Raw genomic sequence first — 15,300 nt, 5'->3', positions numbered from 1 at the left:
ACTCGGCTCCGGTTCTCCTGCTTTGGCATCAGAAACCCAAACATTTGGCTGGGTAATCTCTGGTTCCACTCGGACGAGACCCCATATGTAAATCCTCCATTTTTACTGCCGGATCAACAATATTTAAGACTCGTGAAAAGAACTCTAGTATGGTCTCTCATTCTGCATTCTTAAATTGTAAAAGTCTTTCCCCACATATTGGAGGTTTAACACAATTGTCTTCTCTCTTTCTTGAAAATCTTATTTTAATATTTGCCAAGTATGTTTGGCTTTTTTGACATCAAAGATAAAGGAAAAATAATTTTCCCAACACCTTTGTTGAATGTAACATAACGTCATTGCATCTCTTTTTTATTCTTTTAACAATTTTTCATAATCATCATCTTTGGTTGGAGCTATGTACCGTCATTGTCAATAATATCCTAGAGGTGCTAAGAGATGAGGAATGTTTGCATTTGTCTACTCCAAAATTTATAATATTTACTACAAAGATAGGTACTTAACATGGAGATGGAGAGTATGTGAATAAAGTGGATGTCATTAGGTCAATTAATGAATGAAACTGAAAAGAGAAATCTATTTTACTTGCTGAATTATTTTTCCTTTCTCTTTGAATCTTCAAGGCTTGACTTTTCATGTTGACTTAGAACAATATTTTTGTCTTCTTCAAAGGATATTGTACAAGTTTTTCCAAAATATGTTGCAAATTTAACTTTGACCTATTAGACTTTTTAGAATCGAAGAAGCATAAATATTTAAGAAAAATATGAATTTGAATGGATTTTTTAAAGAGCAGCTACAACACACAATTATTTTTCTCTCTTAATTTTGTTACTTTCTCACTTGTCTTTCACATATACTAAAGCTTCCTATTTGTTGTACAAAATGAAAACATCTAGAATATTAAGATTAGTCAACAATATTAAATTTTGATAACTTCCTAGATCAATTTATCATTTCTCAAGCCTCGATTACTCTTTCCATTGTAATTATAGAATATTATGGTCAAATTAGATTTTAGTGAATCAAGATTATAAATTAATATTATTCATTAGTTTCATAAATACCCTATAAAAATAGAGAGAAAAGAAAAGTTGCGAGATAAATTATAAGTTTCTGTTATATTATTGTTGTAGTTGAATAGATTTTTATATATACATTATCATAAATATAGTATTAATAATTATGACAAGGGCAATTGTTGTAACATGGAATATGCATCATATGTGAAACCCTAATTCACTGAAATTATTTTTGCTGATTAGAATCAATTTTATACTAATTGCTATTTTTGTTATAATTATTGTTGTCATAACTCTTACAACTTCAATGGAAGATGATACACATTGAGTTTTGATCGCCAATGTGAACCATTGTATGGTTTAATGGTTGGTTAATATGTTGGTTAATTGATCATGCATGGATGGAGATATAAGAGACGCACAATTGAAGATTTGCCACATATTCATAAATAAAGTGATAAATAAATTTCTAATGTGCAAGGATAAAAGATTGAATTTTAGGCATATCATTAGTTAATAGATCTAATACATAGAAAAAATTGAAGTCAAATAATCTCACACTAGCTTTGTGCCCAATTTTTATGCTAGATTTAAACATAGTAGACTACTTTTTAAAATATCATGATCTTATATTCAACTAAAAAATATTACATATCCACTGATAGAGTTAGAGTTCGTCAAAAGTTCAGTTAAATCAAACAAGCTGATCGAACCAATCGAATTTAAAATTTTGATTCGGTTAATTCAAAATTTCATTTTTTTTCTAAAAAAATCGATTATATCAATTAGTTATTTCAATTTTAAAATTAAATCGAATAAATTAAAATAAAAAAATTAATCGATAAATTTCTAGATAAGTGAACTAATCAATCCCTAACTAATCAATAAATTTTTTATAAATTTAGTTAATTCAATTAAATTAGTTTTCAACCGAGTTAATTGATATTTTATATTTATTTGATTTTTATTAAAAAAAAATTCATTCAATTTGATTAGTTCAGAAAATTTTGATTTATTTAATTTTAATTAATTCAATTTAATTTTAATTGAATACTTAATTCTAAGTGGAGCATGTATTCTTAAGAGAAGTAGCCTTATTTGTATCATTATAGGCATGTAACTCACATATTGAGTGACACTATATATAACAGAAGTGGTGTTTAGATAGTACATTTAAGATAGCAAATAATTCTCTTAGATTATTTTTCAATAGATGCATGCATAAATTAACAACCACAGTTGACAACGAAAATCATATAATTGTGACATATGGACTCCAACATTAATTCAATATATCTAAGAATCAATTATAACACCGAATGATAAAGTTGTAGTTGATGCGAAAACAGGCATGTGCATGTCATCCATGTTAACCCATTACCCAAAAATTTATTTATGGGTTTTTGATCACTTTAAAAACATGAATAGATTTAAGTGATCTCATGCATTCTATCTATATATTTAAATTTAAAATTTAAGTAGAATGATCATGATGTAATTTTAGATTGAAATGGTTATATAATTGCTTTTTAGTCGTTGGTGTATGGATGGATTCCTGAAGTACATCTATATATCAAAATTTAAAATATAAATATCATTAAACCATCAATTTAATATTTTAAAATTAACCATCCATTAAAAAAAATATCAATTAATTTATTAAAATGATCCTTAGATATTTTAAAAACTAAGAAAACATGCTACCGCTGTATCATTATCCGGAGGTAATACAACACTATTAAATTTCTAAAAAAATCATATGCTAACTTCGGACACTCCATATGATTCACTACAAAAAAATTATAATTTAGGGACGAAATTTTAGGACGAATAAAATTCGTTGCAAATTTGGGACAAATTTTACAACGAAGAAATAATTCATCGCAAATTAGCAACGAAGATAGAAACGGAAAAAGTTCGTTGCAAATTAGCAACAAATACATTTTCGTTGCAAAACTCGTTGCCAATCAGCGTCGAAAAATAAATTTTGTTGGAAAAATTAAAAAATTTGCGTAAAAAAAATGTTCATCGCAGAATTTGAGATAAACATATAAATTTTTGTGACAAATATCTGGTTTTATTGCAAATTGGCAACAAATATATATTCGTCGCAATTATCGTCACAAATTTGGGACGAAATCCCGAGGTCGTCGCAAATTTCTATTTTTTTAAGTGAGACTTTAAAAATTTGGAAGATGACCCTAGAGATTTCGGAATGATACGAAACAAGTTTCTATGGGTTTGTATCGTTCTCCTCATCTTACTAGTGGGCCCAAACAAAATTTTTAATCAATATTCTGACGTTTATAAATTTTCTAACCCGAACGAGTAATAAATATTAAAATCCTGATTCAAAAATTTATAAACGTCGGAATATTAGTTAAAAATTTTGTTTGGGCCCACTAGTAAGATGATGAGAACGACACGAACCCATAGAAACTTGTTTCGTGTCATTCCGAGCACTGTAGGGTCATCTATCAATTTTTTAAAGTATCAATTAAAAAAACAATGAAAAAGAAATTTTGGGACGAAATTTGGAATTCCTTCCTAATTTGGGACGAACCTGGAAGTTCGTTGCAAATTTGGGATGAATTCCCTGTTCGTTGCAAAATTTAAAATTTTCAAATATCAAAATAAATGCGTCGAAAATACGAGAGATGGACCTACAGAGCTCCAAATCACATGAAACAAGTTCCTATGGGTTCGTATTGATCTCATGATCGCAACGATGCCCTCAAATATTTTTTAAAAAAATTTTAATCGTAATAATAAGTGGAAGCAGTTCATGAAGCTTAAGAGTTAGTGAAAAAGAGTTAGTGTTTGAAAATGGTGAAGTGATTTTGGAATTAAAAAATTACTCACCTAAAAATATTGTGTGAAAAAAATATTTGAGGTCACCGTTGCGATCAGGAGATCGATACGAACCCATAGGAACTTGTTTCATGTGATTCGGAGCTCTGTAGGTCCATCTCCCGTATTTTAGATGTATTTTTTTTATTTATGAAAAATTACAATTTTGCGACGAACTCGGGAATTCGTCCCTAATTAGGACTGTTTGTAATTTGACGCAGGAAAAGAAGCACGGAAGGTGACCGAAGCTCCTGAGACATGATGATATGTATTTCATTTTCTTTTGGATGTCTTGTTACATTTGTTGTTTGGATTATTATAGAACTTTCATGTTTGATATTATGAGTTGTTGAACTTGTTTGGATTTTGGTTAGTTGTATATATGAATATGATGTGTTTAGTCTTGGGATGATTTGTTTGGATATAAGATATATGGATTATGGATGTGTTGGATATGATGTGTTTAGTTTTGAGATGATTTTTTTGGATGTCGTAAATGGATATATTGGATATAATTTGTTAAAGATGATGTAATTGTAATATGTAAACAGAAATACAGAAAAATCAAAAAATAGTTTCTGTATTTTTTTTTTTGGATAAATTTTGCGACAAATATATCTTTGTCGCAAATTTATCGTAAAATTCGTCCCAAATTTCGTCGCAGATTTGGGACAAAAAATTATTTTTTGTCGCAAAAGAAATAACTTTTGCGATGAATCAAGATTTGTCCCAGAATTCGTCGCAGATTTGGGACAAAATTAAGTTTTTCGTCGCAAATTAGGAACAACTTTTTTCTGTTCGATGTGTTTTAACGTCCCAAATTTGGGACGAATCTGGATTCGTCCCAAAATTCGTCCCAAATTTGGAACGAAAATATGTTTTTGTCGCAAATTTCCGATGAAAATAGATTTTTTTTCCTCTAGTTATTTGTAATTTGGCAATGTTTTTTGCGACGAAAATTTTTCGTTGTAAATTTGGGACAAAAGTATATGTTTGTCGCAGATATAATATTATGAAATTTGCAACGAATAAATGTTCGTTGCAGATTTGCAACGAATTCTGTGACGAAAATTTAAATTTGTCGTAAAAATTTCCAACGAAAATCATGTGTTTGTCGCTAACATTTTGCAACACCATTTTTGGGACGAATATATTTTCGTCCCAAAATTCGTCACAAAAAAATTTGCGACGAATTTTTTTATCAAATTCGTCCCAAATTTTGTCCCTAAATAGTAATTTTTTTTTTTTTTTTTTTTTTTTGTAGATATTAGCCCCACAGCCAAAGAAATAAATCAAAAAATTAAACAAACCATCCCCTAAAAAAAATATTTCTATTAGCTTCACCCGAACTTAGACCTTTGTTCATTTCAAAACTATCTGATTTATAATGCGATGCCCTGGGTCATAGAAACACTATTAAAGATGACATCCCAGGGTCATAGCTAGCAACACTATTAAAGATGACCCAGAACAGTTGTAGAGTAATCTCGACCCCACGTCACAAGGCATAGTCTATTAATCTAGCACTTGATCATCGATTGGAAACTGGACACGGCGATGACAGAAGGCAGAAATCTAAAAGCGATTATCAATGCATATTAAAATTTAATCAGTTTATGTACACCAATTTAAGAATTTAAATTTAATATATATATATATATATATATATATATATATATATATATATATATTCTTTTTGGTTCAATTCTAAAATGATTTTCAATTTCATCTAATTCACTTTTATTTTATTAATCTAATTTGATTTAATTTACTCCAACTTAAATCAAATTAATATCCTTAATTACCCATGTTTTTAACATGGAGTAACTATTAATTATATAAATTAGAATAAAGTTGTATTTTTTTTTTTTTACAGAAAACTGAATTATACTTCCCTTAATAGTCCAGTTTAAAGTTAAAATTTAAAACTAGTTTATAAAATGGATTTAACAGCATTTTCTTTTCAAAAATTAACTAGGACTGGTACGGACAAATAACCAATTGCATAAATTATAATGTTTAAAGTTAAAGTTTAAATCTAGTTTATAAATGGGTTTAACAGAATTTTCTTTTCAAAAATTAACTATTAAATTGAACATTAAATATTAACACTAAAAGCAATTCAACATATCTCTTTGTGAATTTATTTTAATCTCTGCATCATCAATTGTATAGAACTAAAGAGAAATAATTATCTCATTAGGAATTTAGAGTTACTATTCTTTTTAGTAAATCTGCTTTCACCATTCGGAGAAAGCAAGAAGCTGGAGAGGTGTTAGCTGAGCAGTTTGGGTGTTCATATCAAGATTTGCCTATGAAATACAAGAATTTTGACTGATACAACATCAGCCTCAAGACCAATTGTCAGAGCTCCAATGAGACAACAAACACGACCTTGAAGCTTCACTGGATGGGATTTGGAAACCACCATAATCAAATAATGGTAACTAGTCAGCTATATGGTTATATTAGTGTGCTATTGTTAGCTCAAGATTCAGTTGATATCTAAAACAAACTAGAAAATGAGCTAGTCTTGATGCCACTCTCCCTTAATGCTTGGGTCTTATGTTGTGGTTGGCATATTAGTTGGCTGGAATCTTACTCCTATTAACAGCAGGGTTTTGGATCACTCTGATGTTTTCCAAGGGCAAACCAGAAGTTCAACACTCTTGGAGGTGAGTCTTTGTTTTCCTCATATATATTTAGTATTCAGGAAAAGAAATTAACACAAGGTGAGTCTACCTTAGGACTACTTTCAGGAAAAGAAATTAACGCAACATTCAAACAAACTTGAATAAACTCTGAAGAAGCATTTATAAATACATTATTTAGAGAATTAGTGAGGAAAGAAGTGCCGCTTTATTACATACTAAACTGCCATTCTACTATTCAAAGATAACCCATCAAAATCTTGCTCATATAGGCAACAAGAACGATGGACACCAACTGTACCTGCACGACACAAAACATGAGCATTCAAATATTATCCAAATGTACTGGCTTAGTACGTAGAAATGTAATCATATACAGCAGATGTTAAAGGATACAGGCAAAGTATGAAGTAAAATTTTACCAATTTTCTTACATCCGACACGGGCGCATGTACAGGTGATGCACAAACCAATCTCATTAACCTGGATCCGATCTCTATTTAGTTAAAACTTTACCTAAGATTGACACTTCTTCCCTACTTCATGCTAACCCCTCCCACTCAGAGCAAATATGACACATCCCCTTCCTCAATGACATCCGACAACGCCATACTCTCAGGTACCACATCCATGACTTTCCATGTCCGGTCAGAAATTTGAAATTACTTGAGCCGAACTAGGTGATTCTACTATCAATGGTGGAGTTCCTTTGCGCGGGTCGACATCAATCCTAGCCATCATGGCATCAAATTTCCTCCTCCAACATTTTGAACTTTATGCATTGGTTTAATTACTTTGTATTACTTCTCTTATGCATTTAGAACTTTATGATTTATTATAGTCATTTTATGTCCCTTCTTAGTACATACTTGGGAAAAAGTTTCATGCTTGCTATATTAGCTTGTTCTTAAAACAAAAAAAAAAAAAAATTTAGGATAACACAACCACATCAACATGCATAACAAAGTGATATGACAATGCTATTATATCGCTCATGGCAAAATGCCTAAAACTTAGTTTAAAATGCAACTATAATTTCCATAATATCTTTCATCCTCTTCATAGCATTATATTTTTCTCATGAAGAAATGGTTAAAACTTAGTTTAAGATGCAACTATCATTACCATAATATTTCATCATCTTCATAAAGCAAGTTATCCCTCATTCAAGTCCCTAGGATAACTTCCTAGCACTCTCAAGAATGTTGCAAATTCCTGTAAAGGAAAAAGTCCAAGCTAAGTTTTAGACGAGGAAAGGAAAATACACAATATAAAGAAAAATAAATACCTTCAAATGCCTAAGGGCATTTTGTGCATTTTCAGAAGCCATTGATTTCTCAAAATCGACATAAAACAGGTAGTCAAAATACCTAAAAATCGAACAAAATTCTCAATATCTTACTATGCATGAAACAAATATGCAATGAGAAATCATGATTACTGCAATGTGATACTTTAAACGCCCATTATTGCCATCTTCAGATATACGGAAAGGCTGGTTTTTCCTGGGACGGCTTTCGATCTGGAAAAAAAATCACTGGTAAGTTATATGTCAACTAGATATTACAAAACACAAACAAGGCTATATAAGTTGAAGCGATATGGCAAACCTTTGTTAGGTTGATATCCCTCATAGCAAAAACTGCAAGTGCCTTGAAAAGCACACCTGGGCCTTCTTCAAGAGAGAAAACTATGCTTGTCTAACACACAAAAATAAAAATAAAATAGTCTAATCTTACAAAACTGATGAATATGGCTAATACAAAGTTGTTTTAACAAAAACCCAATATAGAGAATGCAGTGGTGCATTTGGCATGAAGTACTATTCAATTTTCGAGTCACCAAATCATTACCTTAAATGGCTTATCATTAACTGGAATTATGGGTTCCCTGGCGAGCATCAAGAATCTAGTAACATTATCAGGATCATCCTAATTTGATGAATAGATGGAATCAGTTGTGCAGCAATTAAATATATCAAACAAATCAATGAGAAACAAACATTATCACCTGAATGTCTTGGTCAAGGATATTCAACCCATATATTTCAGCAGCCAAGGAACTGGCAACAGCCCCAGCATCTTGAAGTTTGTTGGTAGCAACAAACTGAGCAAAGTTCACATAAACTGAAATTAGCCCATGTTTTGCAATAGTCAAGTTTAACTTACAAAGCTAAATTTAATTTCCCTTTCAATGTTTAGTAACCTAGTGCTTTATAAACTGACTCCAAAAAGAGGAACAAGAAAAGAAAACATGGATAAGTACTGAAGCATAGGCATCTTCTTACCTTTGCAGCTCCAGCTGTATCATCGACAGCTTCTCTGATGACTCCTAGTTTTGCGAGTGTATTCTCACATTGAGCAAGAGCCTGAAAACATTAAAGTTATCATGACATAATATCTTTATCATTAAAAAAAAAAAAGACAATCGAATCAAGAAAAAACAAACAAGAGAGGGAAAAAGAAAGTTGTGCCTGAGGATGACTAAGAACTCTTTTCAGATCTTGCTTCTTAACACCATGATTGGCTAGTAAGCAATGCCGAACAGCATGTTTAACTTCCCCAACAATGTGCAAATTATATCTCAGTAAAAGGTCATAATTGCGATGGATGCTGCCACCAAGTGAATTTTCAATAGGGAGAACTGCTCGATCAGCAAGCCAGCGTTCAACTGCCTACACGATCATAAAAGGAAGATCAGTTTGTAGGTAACGCAGGCTCTTTGATTGCCAATTAAATAATTTCAATTAGTAGTTTATTGTGTCCTCTGGTAGGAATCTAGTATATATTATCTCAGAGTAGTAAAGTTTGATTACCAACAAGAATAAAAGGATCCATATAGCCGACTCCATCTAGTAGGATAAGGCTTGGTTGTTGGTTGGATAGTTGCATGCATATTAAAAGAATTTCTACCTTTCATATTTGTATCATTATTTCTGCCCACGATGCCCTTCTCTTATTTGAAGTGTAGCATCACATCTAATGTTTAGCTTTGTGTAAGACTATTTCCACCCATGATGCTTTCCACTCATTTGAAGCATACCATTATCTCTCCAATTTGAGATAGGCAACATGGATCCTATCCTACACGCAAGCCTTTATCTTAATTAAATCATTATTTGTTACATTAACTAAAGTTTTGTTCGGACTTTCTCATCTGTTAAAAAGGACAAAGTTCATTCATATTTCATGTTAAGTGAGTTACTGTAAACTTCAGTTTCAAGCAAATCTATAAATGCAAACCAAATTAGTTCAGGTAGGATGTCAGATAAGATAAAAATAAGTCATGCCTTACAATAAAATGAAATGTAAGAGCCATGGCAAATGTTACTAAATACAGTTGCAGCAGGCATAAATTGAAGGGAACGTTGGTAGAGTGACAATAGATCCATGCAGTTCAACATCTCTCAATGTTGCAAGCCATAATCAACAATCTTATGAGAGAGAAGAAAATATTCTACAAAAGAATTACCTATTCATTGAATGAATATAACACTGAGATGACAATCTAATCCATAAGTTTGACAAATTAGTGAATTGCAATATATAATCTCATAGAACTTGAGTAAAATAAACTATGTTACCTAGAAATAGTAAAAAAATATTAAAATATTAAAATATTAAAATTGAGTAAAGTAGAACAAAATAAATTGAAAAATTCAGGAAAAAAACCAATTTATTTTAGTAGATAATATATTTTGAAGTCATTTGTTTTTATTTGCATCATTCTCCAAAGGAAAATTCAACTTAAAATGACTAAAAGTGAAAATTTTTAGAATATTTGCCTTATCATCCATGATTGTCCATTCCATTGAATAAGATTGGGGGTTAACATGAATGCCCTTAATTTTTGACAATGCTAGAGATAACTATAACTGAAAGAATAAAATCTACAATAAAATCAATGGACAGATACATGCTCGAATACCATACAGTAAGATAGCAATTCCTCTATATTGAGAAGTAAATTAATGTTTATGTCAGTTAAGCATTAAAATCATTTCTTCTCACAATATAGATTGGTATGGCGAGCGTGAATGTTTTTGTAGATGGGACAAATGCTTGTCTTAGGCATACCAAATCCCATAATGTACTTTTTCAGTCTACAAGGTGAAGATTACATTCGTGTAACTACCTCCATCTATGACAATCTTGTAATTCTTGTTTGAAGATACCAATGCATTTCCTATGTCTGTTAATGTCGGTGTAGTTACAATAAATCATAATTTAAAATTCAAAGTTCTTCTTTGTCTTTATCTCTTAATGAATGTTCACCTATAGAATAAACTACTCATTCATTTAAAAGATCTTCACAATCTTCCTTATTTCTGTACTTTATTACTAAAATTGAATGCCATGACAAAAAGATATTACTTGTTATGGTCTATCACTTGAGAATTAGGCATTTCATCTTCTATTATATTGTGGAATGATGTGATAACTAGTATCTACTTTAAGGCAAGTGATAGCAGGTTGTTCCTCAGATGAGGTAGCAAGTTATGCTTGAAACATAGAAAAGCCAATTCTACAATGATAAGAATGATTTGACTCTCTCTATGGATCTGACTAAAGTCCATTAACCAATTTATTGAGAAACAATCTAGGGTCTTCCTTAATGCTCCAACACGTTAAATTCCTCAAACTAACTTTGCTATTTTGTTACACTAAGGGTATGTTTACTTGGGCAGAAAAGTCAGCAATGGATGATAGAGAGAATGGATTACATAGATTATTCGTCTATCCTGGTCATTACTAGGACCAACAGATTGAGAATGGATTACTTAGATTATTCGTCTGTCCTGGTCTTTACTAGGGCCAATAGATTGCTTCAAGGACCAATAGATTGAGAATGTTGGAAAATTAGATGAATCAGAAAAGATAATCTTACCTCTTGTTTTTGTTAGCCCAAAATGGATGGATGCCACAATCTTTACAATTACAAAATTACACTTATCAAAACTCAAATTACATTGCCCACCTCTCCTTCATCCTCAATTAAATCATATCCAATCCTCTCTCTCTCCCTCCTCGTTGTTGGGTTTGTGTGGGGTGCCTGAAGAGTACAAACTACAAGAGGGCTACACCAGCAAGGTGTGGAACATTGTCTTCATTGGTGATGCTCCCCAGATGGAACCAATGAACTACGATCAATGGGAAGTCACATTTCCATGTTGGATGACAGCACCACTGATAGTGGTTGTAGCAGTCTTCCACAAAGGCAAAAAGTTGTTGCAAATCCCACCCTTTCTCAATGTTTTTCAAATAAAGAATACTCCTTTATTTTAACCAAATATTGAGTAGAAAGAAGCAGAATAATTTGTAGACTAATTAAAGATTGTTAATGTACGATCTTATTCTCGATTATTGCAAGGTATTGGAGTGTAGGGATGGACAAAAGGATTTCTTCTGTCCTTTCTCTAAAATTTTAATTCAAGTGATTTTCTAATTGCATAGTTGCAAAATTTTAGTTTTAAAAGTAAATAAGTTACATAAAAATGAACTAAAACTTATATGAATTTATCAAAAACACGTTAAAATAAAAATGAGCAATTGCTTTTTAATTCAAATATCTAATTAATATAGTATCATTAAAAAAACAAATAAAAAGGATTAAATGAGTAAATCTCATCTAAAACTCTTCCCTTTACGGTTTAACAAATGCCAAAAATGTCAATATACTCTTAATTTTCATGTTATATATATATATATAGAAACATATTAATAGAGTAAAATCCATGTAAAGTGTCAATACAACACAGTGAAAAAAGTAACATACCGAAACTCTAGCATGAAACTAAAGTTTAAGCCAAGATGATAAATATACATGTCTCAAACAAAGATCTTATAAGATTATGCAGAAGGAATAAAAAGAAAAAGTAGCAGCAGAACAACAATAACAACAAAGTATTATCCCACTAGGTGAGATTGACTAAAAGTAGCAGTAGAAGCATTAAAAAAAAAGCAATAAAACAATCATATGGTCACTATCTGCTATAGGTACAATATTAGTGTGAGAGGGTTATAATAGGTGCTTTAAAGTGATCAAACTCTAATAGGTGCCTAAAGCCTTTAACTTCCTAAACAAACTCTAATAGGTGCTTTAAAGTGATCAAACAACTTAAAGTCCAGTCATTTTTAAGTGACTATATGACTTAAAAATAGTCTTGTAACACTTTTTGCAAAAATTGCCATGGATCTAGCAATTAGAACTAAAACTATTATATAGTTTTACCAATTTTGACCACAATTGCTAGATGGAGTTGACAATTTTTACCAAATATGTTATAGTTTTTTTATTTATATGTCACTTCTTTTTTAAAAAATGTTTAATTTACTCTTAAATTTATAGATTTTATAACACTCCTATGCTAATTTATTGTTTTTAAAAAAATATTTTTCATGGTAATTCTATTTTAAAATTTATAACTCATGTAGCATTGGTCAAAACTACTAGATGCTCAAAGCAATTATGATTAAAATGTAAATGTAACATTTCTAGATGAATTTAACAATTTGACAAAATTGCTAAATATCTCCATTTAGACTAGGGGCACACATTAGGCTAGTTGGGTCGGCCATCTGATTCTTTTGGATAGACGAGTGATGGATTTTATAGGTTTAAAGATATTTAAGGCTTTTCCACAATCAGACGATATGCCATTCTAATGGGATGTTCTTTTGATGATAAATCAAGGAGGGTGCTTGCTATTTGATGTTTCAAAACAAGAAGGGAATTCTTTTGATTTTTTTTTCATGATTTAGTATCATAATATTGACTTTTCTTTTTAAACACGCCACCACAACATCCGATTTTTGGGACAGTTTTCTGGAGGACTGAGCATCTATGACAATTGAAATCTAAATGTAGGAATTTTTTTAAAGGAATGGAAATTCCATTTAGGTATCAAAAATGAAGGTATTGGATAACATTGCACAAAATTTGCAAGATCATTATTTATGGTTCTGGAAAAACACCATAGAATTCTGGGGGGAAAATGAAATAAGGCAAAGCTCACATCAAAAGCAGTCTCAAACAGCTCGCACGGAACCGCTTCGCATTTAGGATATGCCTTTGCTGCCGCAGCTTCGCTATAAGCCCCTGGGAGGCCCTAAGGAAAATGAATGCAGTTTCAACAAAGCACGTAGCAAGAGATCAAAGGAAGCAAAGCAACCAGTTGCAAAATAAGATAACTAACAGATATATGAATCACAATCCGAACCTGGTATGCAACACGAAACTGTGCTCCCTCAAACAAGCTAGATGAGTCGGAAATGGACAGAGGCCCTAAACGAAGAAGAGAATAAGATCCAAATGAAAGGGAGAGGAAAGAATTAGAATTGCCCAAATGAGATTTTTAATGCACCCACTACGCAGAGATTGGGGGTCCTTGCAGGCATAATCGACGTGGATCTCATCCAAAATAGGCTTCAAATCGAGAGCCCCGGAGTCTCGTCTCCCTCCATTGTCGGCAGCAGCGGTAGCACCTCCCTGGTTCGATGCCATCGAGAGGGCTTTCAGGCATCGGCCAGACGTGAACTGGGAAGGCTGCTTAGTGAAGGGTTTCCGGCGGCCGTCAGACCCAAACCGTGGTTGGAACGATAGCCCGCGCGCGACTGGAGCAGAATACATGGAGAGATTCGTCCGCTCTCCAGGCGGATTGAGATTATAGTGGCGAGCGAGGGCGGACAGCGGAGGAAACGGCTGATTGAGAAATATTCACTTTACCCCTAAAAAGTTTTATCATTTGTTTTATTTCAATCTTCAAATTTACAAATATTTTATTTAAACCTTTGTTATTTGATTGACCTACACGGCATCGTGGTTCAGAATCAATAATAGTTCAGCGGTCTAATTCGATGCATAGAAAAATGTTGATCCTTAATCTTAATTTTTTTTCAAGATGATTATTATTTACAGTTCAAAATCATGATTATAATTCGATTTACTATTAATGACGATTCAAGAATATTAATTATATTTTTATTTTTAAAACAAGTTTAAATATTTATAAATATGAAAAAAAATTAAAAATATTTGAACTTAATTAAGTTGCCTTATTTAGATAGGAACTTAAGTTGCATTTTATTTTTTTTCTATGTCACAGATGATAGACGCATGATATCTATAGTATATTGGTCAAGGATCAATTCTCATGAATTAACGATCAAAAATTTATCTCATCATGTATTTATGACATATGCATTTATATTTACTTCTTTCCATATTCATAGAGTCGTTACTCTAAGAAATTAATTAGTTAGGTATTGAATGGATAAAAAATAAATTAAGATCACTTATTAAAAGAGTTAAATAAGAGTGATAAATTTAATAATTTAAACATGGAATAGTTTCATATTAAAAAATTAAGAGGAAATAAGTTGAAAAATTAGTTTAATAAAAAATGAAATAGTCTCGTATAAAAGAAATTTAGAATAAATAAGTTAAAAAAATTAGTTTAGATGAAAAGGTGGAATAGTCTCTTATGAAAATTTTAAAGCAAAAGATTTGATTTATATCGAATTACAATATTATTAAATATGTGATTCTCATCGGAAAAAAAAAATAATTAAAGAAAATATTTTTGTAAAAATATACATGAATCGACGATTAACTATAGATTGAATTGACGATTTAAACTATTGTTAACTGTTAATTGAACCAACTATTAACGACCAATTGAACCACCGAGTGAACCCTTCCATTCACTAATTAAATTTAGACCTAATCCAAAATAGGCCCATCTCTAGCTGGCTCCGATCAATTGAACTGAGTTAATC

The 15,300-nt window shown here is 31.3% G+C and overlaps 1 protein-coding gene across 1 annotated transcript; it reads right to left on the bottom strand.

The window, feature by feature from the left end:
• Window positions 1-6,640: 6,640 nt before the first annotated feature.
• On the bottom strand, window positions 6,641-14,235 carry LOC121984349 (arogenate dehydratase 2-like). The gene is made up of 12 exons (XM_042537240.1): window positions 13,891-14,235; window positions 13,743-13,807; window positions 13,539-13,631; window positions 8,997-9,197; window positions 8,811-8,891; window positions 8,534-8,629; window positions 8,377-8,454; window positions 8,134-8,223; window positions 7,978-8,045; window positions 7,812-7,893; window positions 7,649-7,738; window positions 6,641-6,824 (listed from the first exon to the last, which is right to left on the bottom strand). The coding sequence occupies exons 1-11, from the start codon at window positions 14,150-14,152 to the stop codon at window positions 7,679-7,681; spliced, it is 1,176 nt and encodes a 391-aa protein (XP_042393174.1). The 5' UTR covers window positions 14,153-14,235; the 3' UTR covers window positions 6,641-6,824; window positions 7,649-7,678.
• Window positions 14,236-15,300: the final 1,065 nt, after the last annotated feature.

Source organism: Zingiber officinale, chromosome 5B (assembly GCF_018446385.1).
Source record: "Zingiber officinale cultivar Zhangliang chromosome 5B, Zo_v1.1, whole genome shotgun sequence".
Lineage (NCBI taxonomy): Eukaryota > Viridiplantae > Streptophyta > Magnoliopsida > Zingiberales > Zingiberaceae > Zingiber > Zingiber officinale.
This window is presented reverse-complemented; position numbering and strand designations above follow the sequence as displayed.

Bases quoted from the DNA above. Each gene is read 5' to 3' on its own strand.
- LOC121984349 (XM_042537240.1), bottom strand. From the start codon at position 14,152: ATGTATTCTGCTCCAGTCGCGCGCGGGCTATCGTTCCAACCACGGTTT. The intron at 9,198-13,538 runs GTGAGCTTTGCC...ATGATCGTGTAG, and splicing joins TGTTTGAGACTGCTTTTGAT to GCAGTTGAACGCTGGCTTGC. The intron at 7,739-7,811 runs GTATTTATTTTT...TTTCCTTTACAG, and splicing joins ATGCCCTTAGGCATTTGAAG to GAATTTGCAACATTCTTGAG.